This window comes from Amphiprion ocellaris, chromosome 3 (genome assembly GCF_022539595.1).
Source record: "Amphiprion ocellaris isolate individual 3 ecotype Okinawa chromosome 3, ASM2253959v1, whole genome shotgun sequence".
In the NCBI taxonomy this organism is placed as follows: Eukaryota; Metazoa; Chordata; class Actinopteri; family Pomacentridae; genus Amphiprion; species Amphiprion ocellaris.
The window spans coordinates 9,268,771-9,283,380 of record NC_072768.1 but is presented as its reverse complement, the minus strand read 5'-3'; the positions used below and the strand labels follow the sequence as shown (position 1 = coordinate 9,283,380).

Here is a 14,610-nt window from a genome sequence, read left to right as displayed (position 1 = left end):
TTTTACTGTTTTCTGAGTGACTAGTTTAAACAACGTGGTCTCAGTTTGTTCCGATGTATTTTAGCAAATCAAGCTAATGTTCTGCTGCATGTTGTTCTGATGGGAGGCTGCTGAGAGTCTGAGTGTTTCTGAGAACAAACCCGAGTTAAGCTCGAAGTTCTGCTCTGGATCTGTTCCACTGAACACACAAACTAACACACAACACAGCAGTGGACGTGCTTCTATGTTGTGGGTTTTATTGGTGAGACAATAAATAGTTTTCTGACTCGTTCTTAACCAGGCAGCCTGTGTTAAGTTGTGATTATCCCCAGTTGACATGGACGTGTTTCCTGAACAATCACCAGGTGTTAAACACCTGACAGAATGACAGTGCTCTATGTAGATGAAGCAGAATGCTTGCAGAGCTGATCGGTAGCACAATGAGTAAAACAGCGGTCTCGTAATTTTATCGCTGGATTACGTGGTTTCGAATCCTCTCACCTACTTGAAAAATGTGTTTTTTATTTCGGCCCGCACGTTTCTTTTTACTGTCTGTAGATGATATTTACATGGATACAGACTTTATTAAGTAGTGATGCCGGCGTTTTTCGGCGAGGTCTTCTTTATCTGGTATCTTTATTTCACGTAAATCCAGGTCTGATCGTGACGAATCTGCGAACGAAACATCTGGAGACGGAAACTATCGCCAGTTAACCTGATCACCAGTCAAACTGGAATAACGGCAAAAAAGAAAGATTGATTCCGAATGCAGAGTTTTTAACAAGACATGGACTTCCAAGTGTTTCTTCACTGAAGTGAGGGGTAAAGCTGTGGGCTACTTTGTGGAGAACAGATCGTGGTGCTCAAGGATTATAATCTGAATCGACATTACGAGACCAAACATGCGGAGAAGTACAAACATTTGACTGATGCAGAGCGAGGAGGATATCTGAAGGTTTGCTAGATAAACTGCTAAAGCAGCAAGGATTTTTTTTTACCAAAGCTCACACATAAAGGGATGTCAGTAAGCCATTCTCTGATGGAGAGTTTGTCAAAGAAAGTCTGGTGGACTCTGCAGCGTTTATATGCCTGGAGAAAAAAAGAAGCGTTCGTTAATGTGACCCTTTCCAGGCGAGCCGTAACGAGGCGGGTGGAGACCATCGCAGAAAATCTGGAGCTTCAGCTGCACAACAAAGTGGACAGTTTAGACGTTTTCTCTTTGGCTCTGGATGAGAGCTGTGATGTCCGTGACACAGCCCAGTTACTTATCTTTGTACGTGGACTAACAAAAACCTTTGAGATGACAGAGGAGCTGGCAGCTGTGCAGCCAATGAAGGGACCACGACGGTGAGTGATTTGTTCACTGAGGTAAATACACGCATGAACAAGCTGAGACTAAAATGGTGAGAGTTTGGTTGGTGTTACAACTGATGGCTGTCCAAATTTGAAGGGAAAAATGTTGGACTTTGGAAACGGAAGCAAGATAAAGTGGCTGAAATAAACCCAGAACAGAAACTGATATTTTTTCACTGTATTATACATCAGGAGGTGCTGTGTAAGTCAGTGCTAAAAATCAACCACGTGACTGATGTTGTAACTAAAGTAGTTAACTTCATCAGGGCAAGAGCACTGAATTACAGACAGTTTGTTGTCTTTTTGGAGGAGGTGAGAGTGAACATGGTGACCTTGGTTACCAGACAGCTGTCAGATGGATCAGCCTGGACAAGGTGCTTAAACGAGTTTGGGATCTGAGAGCAGAGGATCAAGAGTTTTGTGAGAAGAAAGGCAGGGACATCACTGAGCTCTCAGATGCAGACTGTGGATGGCAGACCTTGCTTTTGCTGTTGATGTGACTGCACTAATGCATGAACTAAATACCAAGCTGCAAGGCGAGGGCCTCTTTGCACATGAAATGTACAGCCTGGTGACCGTTTTTATGAGAAAGCTGAAGTTTCTCAAGCCAGTTGGAGGGCAACATTCTCATCCACATGCCCACACTGAAGGAAGTCACACCATCAAAAATATCTACAACTCAATAGGCAGCAATCATAGTTTAAATGAAAAAACAAAATCTTCCATTAAATAGTTTACATTGTATCATTGTAATGTTTCATTTACTGTTTTTATTGAGATATATATTGAGCAGAGCTGTAAGTGTATTGGTCCGGCCCTTAACAACCGTCAAAGTTTCTCACGTGGCCCCATATGAAAATTAATTGCCCATCCCTGCTCGAAGGCCTCACATTCCTCAGGGCCTTACTGGCTTTCATTGAATTGTCCTGCAGAGGGCAGCAAATAACTGAGAGGCAACTTCTCACTTTGCTCAATTAAATGTTCTGTTAGATATCTGCAGGGTTTACAATCACAAATGACCAATGCTTAGGTCTGAAAGCAAATCTACAACTAGTCTATTAACCATGCATATGTGTTAAACTCCTGCTTGTAGCTCAAAATACATTGCAGTTATTAGAGCAATGATCAGAGATAACCACCAGAGGGGGATAATTGCAAGGCTACAAGAAAAGTCTAATATAATCATCAAACAATCCGACATGTTTCTTACTTTTTAGAAAAAAAAAATTACTCTGACCCTTGAGAGTTTTAGTATTTCTTTTTTTCTTTCTTTGCTTCTGCATTTCAATCTGTCTAGACCTTTTTTTGCTGTCTTTCTCATTGTTTGGATTTTATTAATTTTGGCTTTCAGTCTTTCTCAGTTCAAGACACTGAGCCTTTACACTGGAGTGTATTGTCCTAAAGCAGGGAGCACTCCAGTAGATGGTTTAATTGGAGTGCCATCACTTAGAGAACAGATGAGGCAAAGTGTTAGAGCCATCTTTCAGCATTTGCCAGCACACACTATGAATAGAGCCCGTGTGTGTGGAAATGGTGGTGAGGGGCTGTTAACGTTGCTGACGAGACAAATCCGTCTACAACTGAGCTGAACATTTTCGCAGCAATTAATACACACACAGACCCGCTGAGCTACTTTCTGTGATCAGACCAGACGGAAAGATGAGCAGACGAGACCATCTCTTTGCTTGTTGTTATTTATTATGATGTCATCACAGCCTCTTTATTGCACATATCATTAAACATGGAACTATTGCTTTGTGATAGGCCAGTTCCAGAGTTCAGCTTGACCTCGGGTTCATTTCGCCTGCAGAGATCTTGTGTTGTTTCAAAGCCGAGAGGCCAAGGACACATTCTGTTGTATAGCGGGGGCTATAGCACAGAGACCTTTGGAGAGCACATGGCAGTTGGCAGAGGCTGAATAGAGGAGCAATGTCTGTATAGTGGATGGCAGTTTGAAAAGGATAACCAAGAATAAAGCCAATTAAGGAAGCTTCCAGTGAGAGTTACCGGATACGTAGGCTCATAACTCAGAAAAGGTGATGCGTTTTTAAAGTGACGCATTTTCTTCACATCTAAACTCCAATTTCATTTTCCCACACAGTCTCCAAATCCTTTATCTGACATCCCCTTATCCCTGTTCCAACCTCCTCAAGGCCGCCTAGATGGCATGTGCTGCACTGGGCACCCGGATCTAAGTGCCTCAGTTCAAGTGTGGGCTTCCACTCTGTCGGTCTGGCTTAGGTGGTCTTGGCTGAGACCGGCCGTTGCAAGTTTCACACATTGGAGTAGAGCTGAGGTGGACAAAGCTGGTGAGGGAAAGGTCGAAGGGGTGAGACGGGTTGTGAGAGAGAGGGTCAGAGGAAGAGTATGGGACTCTTGTTCGAGTCTAGTCCCCAGACTAAATGAGAGGAGAATCAGGGTTAAGTGCTCTATTTGTGTGGCCATTAAAAGCCAGGACTAGAGTACAGGGGCCTTGCAGAGCCGAATCTCATCAGTCACTGCCAATTTGAATCAAGACCAGCTATCCGTTTTTTCCTCTTTCTATTCCTCTTCTCTCGGCCACTCCTCACCCCTCCTCCCACCCTTCTCTTCATGCAGACAAATAGACATTCCAGCAGCGGATGTGGTGGTGGTTGTCCATAGCAACCTGCCATGCAGGGTGTATCTTGTGGGAGCAGGACCACTGAGTGAATGGCTAAGCCTTCTTCTAACAAAGACAGTGAATCTCTGAGATGCTTTGAGCTTCCATAGCAGCGCTGTGACTTCTGGGCTGTGGGAGTGCTTTACATAATCCAGCAGCAGCTTCCCTCTGCTCTGCCACATCGCTCACTCCTGCTGCTCTCTGCACCTAACACACACGCCCCAATGTAGGTCGGCTCATCTTGGCGCATCCACTGAAATTCTTTCAATCCATCATTCAGTGTGATAATCACAGGGTGCTGTTGGAGAGTGGCTGTGCAAAGGTGTAGACCAGTCAAGGGATGAATGTTCAACAGATCTGTCCGTATCTACTGAATTTTAACACGGAGAAAATAGAATTAAAATGCTCGTCTGGGGAAGCAAGTAAGTGATTCTGATCACATCTTTTGCTGAAAACATCAAATGTAACAGTCACACTTTATTTTAGACAGCATATTATACGTAAACATTGAAGATCAGTTTATTAAAAAATTACTAACATCCTAAATGCAATAAATTATTGCATGTCTTCTTTTTAAAATGAAAAATGCTAAATTAGTCCGCTAATTAGGCTATTTAAATATTCTTAGAACAGCTTTTTTCATGTTTTTTTTCATCATTTATTCCACCCCCTCATTATTGTCATCCAGCAGAGTCTGCAATATTTTCTGCCACAAACGGAGAGTTTGATGTGTATTGATGTTTTTATAAATTTTATTTATGTTATGCATATGAGTTCTGCTCTAACATTCTGTTGTTAGCTGGGATCTGCCAGCAGCTGACATTGTGTGCTCTGCTTCCTCTCGTGAGCCTCTCTGGGACTGCCAAAGCCAGCTGCTCCACTGTGCCTCTCAACGTCAACACATTTAACACAGACATGTAAACTGCACACTTCAATAAGTCAGCGAGTCAGTGACTTCATCTTAATGGTATATGAGCTTCTCTTCCCTTCCCTTCTTTTATTGGAGCTGCTAAGCTGTAAAAAGTAAAATGAGTTTGATGGGTGTATATCAGAAATATCCATTTCACCTTTTTAATAACAGACTGGAGAAAGAAGGGCGGTAGAGAAAGTCATTTTAACCTAGGGATGCTGCAGAGTCACTGTTCCAATACATCAGGTAAACAATCAATGGTAGAAGGCTTGGTAGGGAATAAAACTAACTGGCATAGTGTTGCCCTGAAGCATGTACTCTATACTGAGTCCACTTTTACATTTACCAAACAAGGATTTGCAGCTGGTAACGCAAAACTGATCTCTTACAACCTCTACCTGGAGCTCTATCAAACATACATTAAGGCACATAGCCATATTCAAAACATCACCACATACTGTATCTATGGGGCACAAAAACATAAGCTACCACTCCCCTGTAGTTGGAAAAATCCAACACGTGTTCAGCAAAGCAGACTATTTTCCTCCATTAGTGTTTGAGTCATGTGGTTACTTAAAGTTCATAATTCCTGGGTGAGACACTGATTTGTTTTTGTTGACAGAACCGCAGCAGCACCGTTTGCATCCACAGTTTCGAGGCAAAAGAAATGCATTTGTTGCACTTTATTTTTTCAGCCCTGCTATTAGTTATTATTAGCAATCCATTACAGCAATCCTTCAAAGAAGCAGCAGCATAAGAGTGGGAGTGAAACACTGTTGCTTTGGTGAACACGTGTGGAACTATGGCCATTTAGATAAAGGGATTTCATGATTAGAAATAGAAAAAAATGAACATTTGTATCAAAGGCAAAACATCTTTTCCTGCAAAAACAGCCACAATAGGTTCTTATACAGATCTAGGATGTAAAACACATCTGTCATGATGTGAGTAGTTTAATTCTCAAACTGAAAATTGTCAATGGGTGTTGATGGATTTTCTTTTGTTGTTGTTGTTTTTTGTACATGTCCATTCCAGCTGTTCTAGCCTGTCCAGTTTATGCTTTTGTCCACATTCATTCTGGGGTTACAAGACTGTCAACATTGTGCTGTTTGAACCATCAGTAGTATAATATACAAATGTACAGATACACAATAGAAATGCATACATAATCGGTTATTACAATGAGACCTACAAAAAAGCATGAGAATAAAAAGTCTGTGGGATATTGCAGGTGAGGCAAGCAGAGCCACAAATGTGCATCAGGACTAAGGGACACAGCCCCTCCTACCATGATTAAGCGCATGTCTATTTACACAGCATCATAACAAAGCTATCAAAAACAAAGGCTCCAAAAATTCCTCCTAAAAACTTTTTTTGTTCTTTTGTTTCTCTACATACAACAATGTCGATTCCATGTATATACATCCCTAGAAAATAATTTAATTATAGTTACACAATTTCTACATTTGTGAAACGATACAGTTCTAGTCCACAAGGAAGGTGTTTGTTTGTGTGTGTGTGTGTGTGTGTGTGTGTGTGTGTGTGTGTGTGTGTGTGTGTGTGTGTGTGTGTGTGTGTGTGTGTGTGTACATATCGTTTGGTAATGTTAACGTGTGTGAGTTTGTACAGTGTGCGTATGAGGCGGGGAAAGGATAAGTCGACGGGGATAATGTTCATCAATTGGCTAACAGTCGCAGGGGCTGATTTAGAGAGTGGACTGGATGTGGTCACAGAGAGGAAGTGGTGGAGTCGACAATTTCTCTGCCGTTGCACACAGTCGGGACGTAGTGGGCGCTGACAGAAGCTACGAAAAGACATGGAACAAGAAGGTTGAAATAAGATGGAAATTACATAGGAAGACAGAAATCTGGCATTCTTAAATATGAGATTTTTGCGTGTGAATGTTCATAAAACCCTTCTAGAGTTAATAATTTCTGATGCCTAACCAAGAAAAAGATGCAATATGAAGCAACAATATCTTTGCCAAATTTCAGAATTTAAACCAAACCTCAACCTGAAATCGCTTTGCCAAAAACATCAAATAATCATATCAAAATAGGTGAATATACTAATATCAGTATTTCAATTAGTCTGACCTCTACAACAAACAGACATTCAAATTAATGTTTTTAATTTGTTACATTTAGGGTTTTTTTAAGTAATGAAAAAATGTAAAATCAAAACAGTTATTTTGTCATGTGCAAAAACCTTCCTATTTGTAAAGTCTCAGAACTTCATTAACTTATTAAACCTTAAATGACTTATTGGGACTGACATTAGGAATTATCAGCTGATGGCAGTTCCAGAGCTGGTAAATTCTCTGACTCATCAAACTTTGTGAAAACACTCTACGGCTATTGCCTGCTCTAAGCAACTATATGAGTATCTGACAATAAAGCTAATTGGTGTCTATGAGGTAGGGGAATACTATAATAGATATAAAAATGCTTCTGCTTGCAATTTCCACTGTCCAAAATGTCATTAAAAATTGGCAGTCGATAGCAACTCTGGAAATCAAGACAACATCTGAGAGACTAAAACTTTTCGGACAAAGCTGTACATCTGCTTGGCAGAAAGGAAAAGAAAATCCCCCATATCACTGCAAAGGACCTGCAGGAAGGTTTAACTGATACCAGAGTGGCTCTGCACTGTTTCATTGGTGCAACCTTACTTGCAATATCATCACAAAATAATCTTTGATTATCTGAGGTTTGCACAGCAGCAAGTGAGTCAGAAGTCCTTTGAACTGATTAAGTTAAAATTCAGCTCTTCAGCCACAATCAACAGTTTGTAAGTTTGTGAAAAAGAGGAGCAGCATTTGATGAAAAGAACACTTTGCCAATTGCTAGGTGTGGGAGTGGAAATACTCTGCTTTAGGGTTGTGTGGGAGTCAGTGACACAGGCAATACGTTCCAGAGAGACGGAATAATGGATTTCACTAAATTTCTGAAAATTCTGAATGCAAACATCCTGCAGTCAGCCGAGAAACTAAAAGAGAAAAGAGCCCGACTTCTAAAACAATACAATGATCCAAAACAAACTTTGAAATCGACCATAACTACTTATGGAAACACATCACACTAAATCTGTAGGGAGATGCAAGACAACCCAAAACATCTTAGAACTTGAAGTGCTTTGCAAAGAAGAATTGGTAAATGGTCCTAAATCAAGAACAGAAGGACTCTTAGTTGGACACAAACAGCATTGCAAGCTGTGATATCTTCCAAAGAGTAGCTAAGAAGTCCAGACTTGGCCATATTACTGTTTAAATGTTTGCTGTTTTTTGAGTTCATGAATCTAAAACTTGCTTCAAAAAACAATTTGCCCCTAGTTGTCCAAACTTTTGCACAACTGTAATAGAACGTCTAGAAAAATCCTTTTCCTTATTGGAAGAAGTAATGAAGAATGTCACATAAATTATGCAAATGTCTTTAAGACATCATCAAGATGTGGTTGTGAGATTAAAGTGGTCACGGTAAGAAAGAAATTGCAAAGCCTACATTGATATTTGAGTCCGAGCAGCTGATACAGGGTGACGTTGGTAAGGAAACGAGGGAAGCGCAATTGAAATTTTAAATAGAGCACCATTTTAGAACACTGGGGAACCATTAATGTAAATAAGAAATAGACACTAACCATCTCTTACAAACAAGATGTAAATTCAATGCAACATTAGAACAATCATAAAGAGCCTAAGTAGCTTTGTAATTTATAGTGTGCCTGTAAATTTGAGAGGAAGATGTGATACTAATGCAGTTTAACCAACCATTAAGCTCTGTTAACGTAAAAAATCGACCCAGGGTTTGTAAATGGCAACAAATCAGATGGTAATAAACAGAACCTTACTGCCTATTTACAAATCATTTAGAAACACTTGCTTTGTTAAAAATTGCATCCATGCTTGCTCTACACTCGTCAACTATGCAGTTCTGTCAGTGAGATGGCACTCTTTAAAGTTTAAGAATAAAGTTATCAATCATGCATTAAAGGTGACACTTTCAGAGGAATATTGGAAAATACAGCACTGTTGTGCTGGATATTGAACGCAGTCTATGCAAGATGCAAAGCAAAAGATAACTGCATGTAGCCTACCATGAGATGCGTATGTGGTTGCAGCCCCACTGACACTGAAGCGATTGAGATTAAGCCTGTGGCTGGTCACATTCTTCTGGGGCTGGAACATGATGATATGGACCTTGGGAGCGAACATACAGCCGAGGACCACGAAGCCACTCAGGCTGACTGAGATGCACATGGTAGTGGTCTGAACCTGCAGAGGAGAAATGAGAAGGCAGTAATTAGAAGCCGGACTTTGATAAATCTTGTGCTAATTTAGATGATGGTAAGTGCTAATTTGATCATAATAATCTGTAATAATGAACATTTTCCAAAGGCAAAAGCGTCTTGAATGCTTAATGCTCAGAGCTTTAAATAAAATGATAGATTACAGTCAAGCTGATAAGCAGTAGATAAATACAGACATGAAAACACTGCTGAAGACGCTAACTGATCTCTATGTGAACACAGAGCCAATGATGTCTGTAAAGCGAGAGTGCAACTCTTGTTGTGCAACTCTGTTGGCAGACTCTGTTGCCTTGTAACAGTCCAGAGGATAACAATTACAGAATCGATCAATAAAAAGACTTAATCAACAGAGACCACAGCAGCAAGACTTTGAAGTCTCTCCCTGGGAGCTTTAACTTCATTCTATGCGATTTATTGTATGAAATCAATGCTAAGAATAATCTTTTCTCTCTTAATAGCTGGTCTGCAGATTTGCATGGTATATGTTCCTTTCAGGCTTCCATAATCACTGTGCAGAGATGGCTGAATAATAGCAGCACAGTTGAGCACATTAGTAATCAACCCTTCAACATCTCCTCTGTGTATGTATGTACTTATGTGAGTGGGTGAGTATGCATGTTAGTGATGTTGTGCTTGTACCTGACTAATCTTAAAGTCAGATTACAAAGCCAAAAAAAATGCTTATTTCCAGAGAGAGATAGAGAGCAATAGAGAGAGAGAGCAGAGAAGGTGAGATGTTTTTTATGGGGATCAAATGAGCAGCTCTGGCATCAGCACTCCTCCCTTGCGCCCTTTGATACTCTGTGTGTTTGTGGAAGTGTGTGCTTGAGGTGTGTTTGTGTGTGTGCTTGAGATTTGTATGGCTCAGGTGAACACTCACTCCCCTTCGCTGTTAAATCTGGACATGTGTCAGCAGTTTGACGGAGCCTGTCTGTTTGTCACCCGAGGACTGCAGAGCTGGGACATTTGCCAACAGGATTAGAAATTGTTTAAGTTGCCACTACACCTGTGCTGCTGCTGTTTTGCTACCTGTGCATCTTTATTAGTCATGTCGAGGGGACAAAAAACGATTTCTGAAAGGTAAATCTTTGCTTTTTTGTTAAGGAAAGTGGACAGTTTAGGAACTATGCACATCCAAGCCTAAAAAAATTCCCTTTTACACATTGTTTTTTGGATTAATTCAACTAAATCCCACAATGTATGAATGAGTAAGCTGTGGACAGAGCCAGGAAATATGTTTTGCCCAGTTTCCAGTCTTTACACGAGGCTAAATTTGCCAACTACTAGTGTCTAGTCATATTTAGCATATCAGCGTCTTCTCATCTATTGCTGTTAGAAAGAGAATATCTCAAAATATCAGACTTTTCCTTTAAGCTTAGGATTACATCAGTTGCTTGGACATCAATGCAATGTCCTACTAAAAAACTTGTGCATGTGTGTATGTGAAAGAAGGTACCCTGTAGTCACTAGATGTAACGTAGAAGATGGGAAGAAAGGCCAGCCAAATTATACAGGTGGTGTACATGGTGAATCCGATAAACTTGGCCTCATTGAAGTTCTCAGGGCACTTCCTGGTCTTGAAGGCATACCTAGAAGAAGGGAATCATATTTCCGATTAGTCAGACATCATCTGGAAAAGTGCCAACTCCTACTCTACTGAAAACAAACCTTATAAAACTGAAATAAGACCTGATTTGTAATTTTTCTAAGAGCCCAGCACTTCGTCATTTGGAGTGGACACGATGGAAAACATAAAACATGTGTGACGGTGCCTTTTACGTAATTGCAGTGCCAATCAAACCAGCTATGACACACTTACACAGTACACAGGATGACCAGGAGCACATCATATCCCAGCGACAGCAGCATGCTGGAGTCGCGTACGTTACACTTGAGGATGACAGTCTGCCGTCGCTCTGGTAACGTGAAGCGCCGCGTCCCGGGAACCTCCAGCAACAGCCACACTGACACCATCACTAACTGGACGGAGATCAGGCTCAGACAGATGAAAACCTGGAAAAGAAGGGAGGAGAGGAAGGTGAGGTCATCAAGATCCACTGCTTGTCTGTCCATCCATCCATCTGGCTGATGCAGATGGATGGACGTGATGTTGCAGTCACTCACCTGAGAGGATGGACTAATGAAGCGTGGCCTTACTGCACCCGCTCCGTCTTTCACGCCATTGAAAATCCTGGCGATTCTGTTGGTTTTGGTGAGGAGGGCGGAGTAGCAGACAGCAAATGATGTGCCCAGGCCGAGGCGCCGCAGGGCACAGATGGCAGGAGAGGGTTTGGCCAAAAAGAGGAAAGTCATGGCGTAGGACATGAAGACTCCCGAGAGGAGGATGTAACACAGCTCTCTGCCTGATGCTTTCACCAGCGGTGTGTTGTTGTGTCTGATAAACACCCAAAACACCAGGCCGGTGCACATGAACCTGGGGATGGGGAAGAAGTCGTGCAGCCAGAAGACAGTCAATGTCATGAAGTCACTGTTCATATTCTGTTTCACAAGTCAAAAACTAAATAGTGCCATCATCTTCCTAGGTATGGAAACATAAAGTGGTCCAAGCAGTCAGAATAACAGAGCTGTAAATTGTCTAATATCAAGTCTCAGTTGACCAGACACTAAGAGCTGCCAATTTCATAATTGTTATTTATATCTGCCAGCTTTTCTTTTTTCGCACATGGAATTTAATAATGGCAGATTTACCACTTGCTTTTCGAAGTAATTTTTCAAACAACAGATCCTTGATTTCAGAAATCCTTTTTCACTCACCCTACACAGGCAATGGTAATTGGACCAATGGCCCAGGCATCTTCCCACATAATATAGTCCTCAGGAAGGTCATAGCAGGAGGTCAGGTCATCAGTGGGCCACTGGCCAGGAGCGCAGGGCGAGCAGGTGAACTCATCAGCCAGGTATTCATGAGGCTCACAGGCTGTGCAGATCCAGCAGCAGTACTCACCTGGGAAATAGGAATATGTGGCAGTTTGAGATTTTTCAGGAGACACTGCTGCTCGGTATGTCTCTGTGACAGAAAAAGAAAATTGTTGAAATTCACTCTCCTACCTGCCTGCATTTTCTTCATCTCGTTGCGTTCACAGGGGTCGCTGCACTGTGAGGTGGGCACCACTTCTCTGGGCCAACGAATCAGATCGCTGCTCAGACTCAGGCTCTCTGCCCATTCGCCCACTGGCACGTAAACATAACGATCACCAGAGCGCTGGTAGCTGAAGATGTTGTATCGGCCCATGCCGTCCCCCTGGGAATCAAACTTCACTACTGTCTCGCTGCCAGGAGGAGAGAAAGGCGCTGGAGGGGGGTGAGAGGAGACAAAGAGAGGGACAAAAAAGTGAAAAAGGCAGTGAGAAAGGAGATCAAAGCTAAACAATCAGGAACAATCATCCCACTGATGTCTCATTGATGCTTTTTAAAAGCAGCAGAGACAATAAACAATGGTCAGCTAAGCCTTAGGAGTCCAGAACAGACAGTGAAGGGCATAACAATAGCATTTTCATTACTGAAGACCAGCCAGTTACAAAACTATTTGCTAAGAGGCTATAAATGCCAGGTATGCTTAGTGATGTGTGCGTCACTGGCCTCCCATCCTTCCCTAAAGTCAAACAGGGACACGACTGCTGGTCTAAAATCTGGTCTGATAAAGTTTATTACTGAATGCATCATTAACAAACTGCCCATAAAGTCATATAGCCATGAAGGCAGAGAACTGAATCCCTGGGCAATGCTATAGCTACCCACACACTGATAGAATTAGCCTCTGGGTTTCTTCTGTGAGGGAGGTACACTGCTTGAACCTGCCAAATTGGTTTGTATACATGTTATGAAAGGATTACCATCTACCCTGAGGATGTGGGAACAGAAGAGACTGTAAAATTGGCAGGATGCTGAAACCATTAAAAAAAAAAAGGAGAAAAGGTCTGTGGACTGGAAACGAGAAGTAACTTTCTGATGTGTTGCAGGCAGCGTTGGACCTGACAGTGCTGACACTTGGTCGTTTTGACACAGACAAAGTGTATGTCACTCCTACAGTGGCACTTCAGTCCTTACAGCAGAGCAATCAACTCTGTGTTGCTGACACATAGGGTGGTATGTTATATGCTGCTGCCTGTCAAATGATGATGTGACTAGGGATAGTGCAGCGTGTGCCGGGTTTATAGAGCATCACTCTTCAATGTGTAACAAGGCTCTCGGTCCTCAGTGCGCAGCAGCATTGATGATACTGTGCTGCCTTTTTCATATCTCTGTGTCTTTGGGTAACTGAAAGAAATCGGAGCCCAAATTCATTCTCCATACATACAGCTCTGGGATCAGTAGAATGAATCAGAATACAGATTGCAAATAAGCTGTTGGGCTGAGGAGTGTGTATGTGTGTGTCTGTGTGTGATGATGTGCACACAAGTGGAGGCTCCATTAGGTTTTGCTTTACAGTGTGATGGCTAAGGTATTGCTCTGAGCGCTGTGGGAGGCTGTGCTGACAGAACCAAAGCTCTGACCCCGCTGTTAGTTGCGTGTGTGCATGAATGTGTGTATGTGCGCGCGTGCAAAACACTGTCAGCGGCTAAAGCTGTGCTATTGTTGTGAAAGCCCTGTGTGTTCAGAGAAGAATGGCGTGTCAGATGGCAGCAGAGGGGGTTAGGGTTTATGAAATCCATAAATCACAGAGACAGCACAACCCTCTATCTTCCTCCTCTCTCCCTTTGTCACAGGAAATTCCAAGTGTCAAGTCTGCTTTGGATTTTGGGGCTAAATGTTTCGGTGACAGCTAAATGAAAATGATTTCAATAAGAAGGTGCTGATAATATCTGGAGACGAAGAAGAGATATGAATCCATTATACTGCAAGTTGCCAGATAATAAAGTCAGCTAATAACACTGAGCAATAATGCATGCCTGGCCCTCCTCCTCCTCCTTTTAGACACCCGTGCACATTTGCAGAAACACTTCGCCACTAGCTAATTATCATAACTGCACCTTATTAGGACCTTAGATGTGTGCTGAAGCCTAATTAGCTGTATGTGGTAATTATGTGTAATAGCTACAGACTAAAGAGATAACGGTATTGGCCTACAGACCCATTTGAGGATGCTGTTCTGCCCTTGACTTCACTTTAACAGATCACAATCGCGAGCAGTCGACTCAGAGGGCTGGTTATTCCTCCCTATGGCCAGCATCAGTGACCTTGCTGACGTGACAGAATGGCTTATCAAGAAAGCGTATGAGGGTGCAAGTTAGCGCTGGCGAAGGCCACCAAGATTCCTCTGACTGCAGAGAGCGGAGACAGTCAGCCCCGGTCCTTGACTGATGGACGGCATTCTCTCTCCTCATTGCTATCCTAGGCTAAATTTAAAAATATAGTGAGCTCCAGTGGCCAAGGATTCCTGTTTTGAGGCTAACATTGGCAT

The 14,610-nt window shown here is 42.2% G+C and overlaps 1 protein-coding gene across 2 annotated transcripts in view; it reads right to left on the bottom strand.

Annotated features, from left to right (window-relative positions):
• Window positions 1-3,010: 3,010 nt before the first annotated feature.
• grm3 (glutamate receptor, metabotropic 3) overlaps window positions 3,011-14,610 on the bottom strand; it is a 41,063-nt gene continuing 29,463 nt past the window's right edge. For both annotated transcript variants that reach the window (XM_023291242.3, XM_035957679.2), the window contains 7 exons: window positions 12,258-12,500; window positions 11,964-12,153; window positions 11,313-11,622; window positions 11,008-11,201; window positions 10,645-10,777; window positions 8,976-9,153; window positions 3,011-6,687 (listed from right to left, as the gene is read on the bottom strand). In XM_023291242.3, the coding sequence (XP_023147010.1) occupies window positions 6,611-6,687; window positions 8,976-9,153; window positions 10,645-10,777; window positions 11,008-11,201; window positions 11,313-11,622; window positions 11,964-12,153; window positions 12,258-12,500 (1,325 nt within the window). In that variant the 3' untranslated portion in view covers window positions 3,011-6,610. The remainder of the gene's footprint in view (window positions 6,688-8,975; window positions 9,154-10,644; window positions 10,778-11,007; window positions 11,202-11,312; window positions 11,623-11,963; window positions 12,154-12,257; window positions 12,501-14,610) is intronic.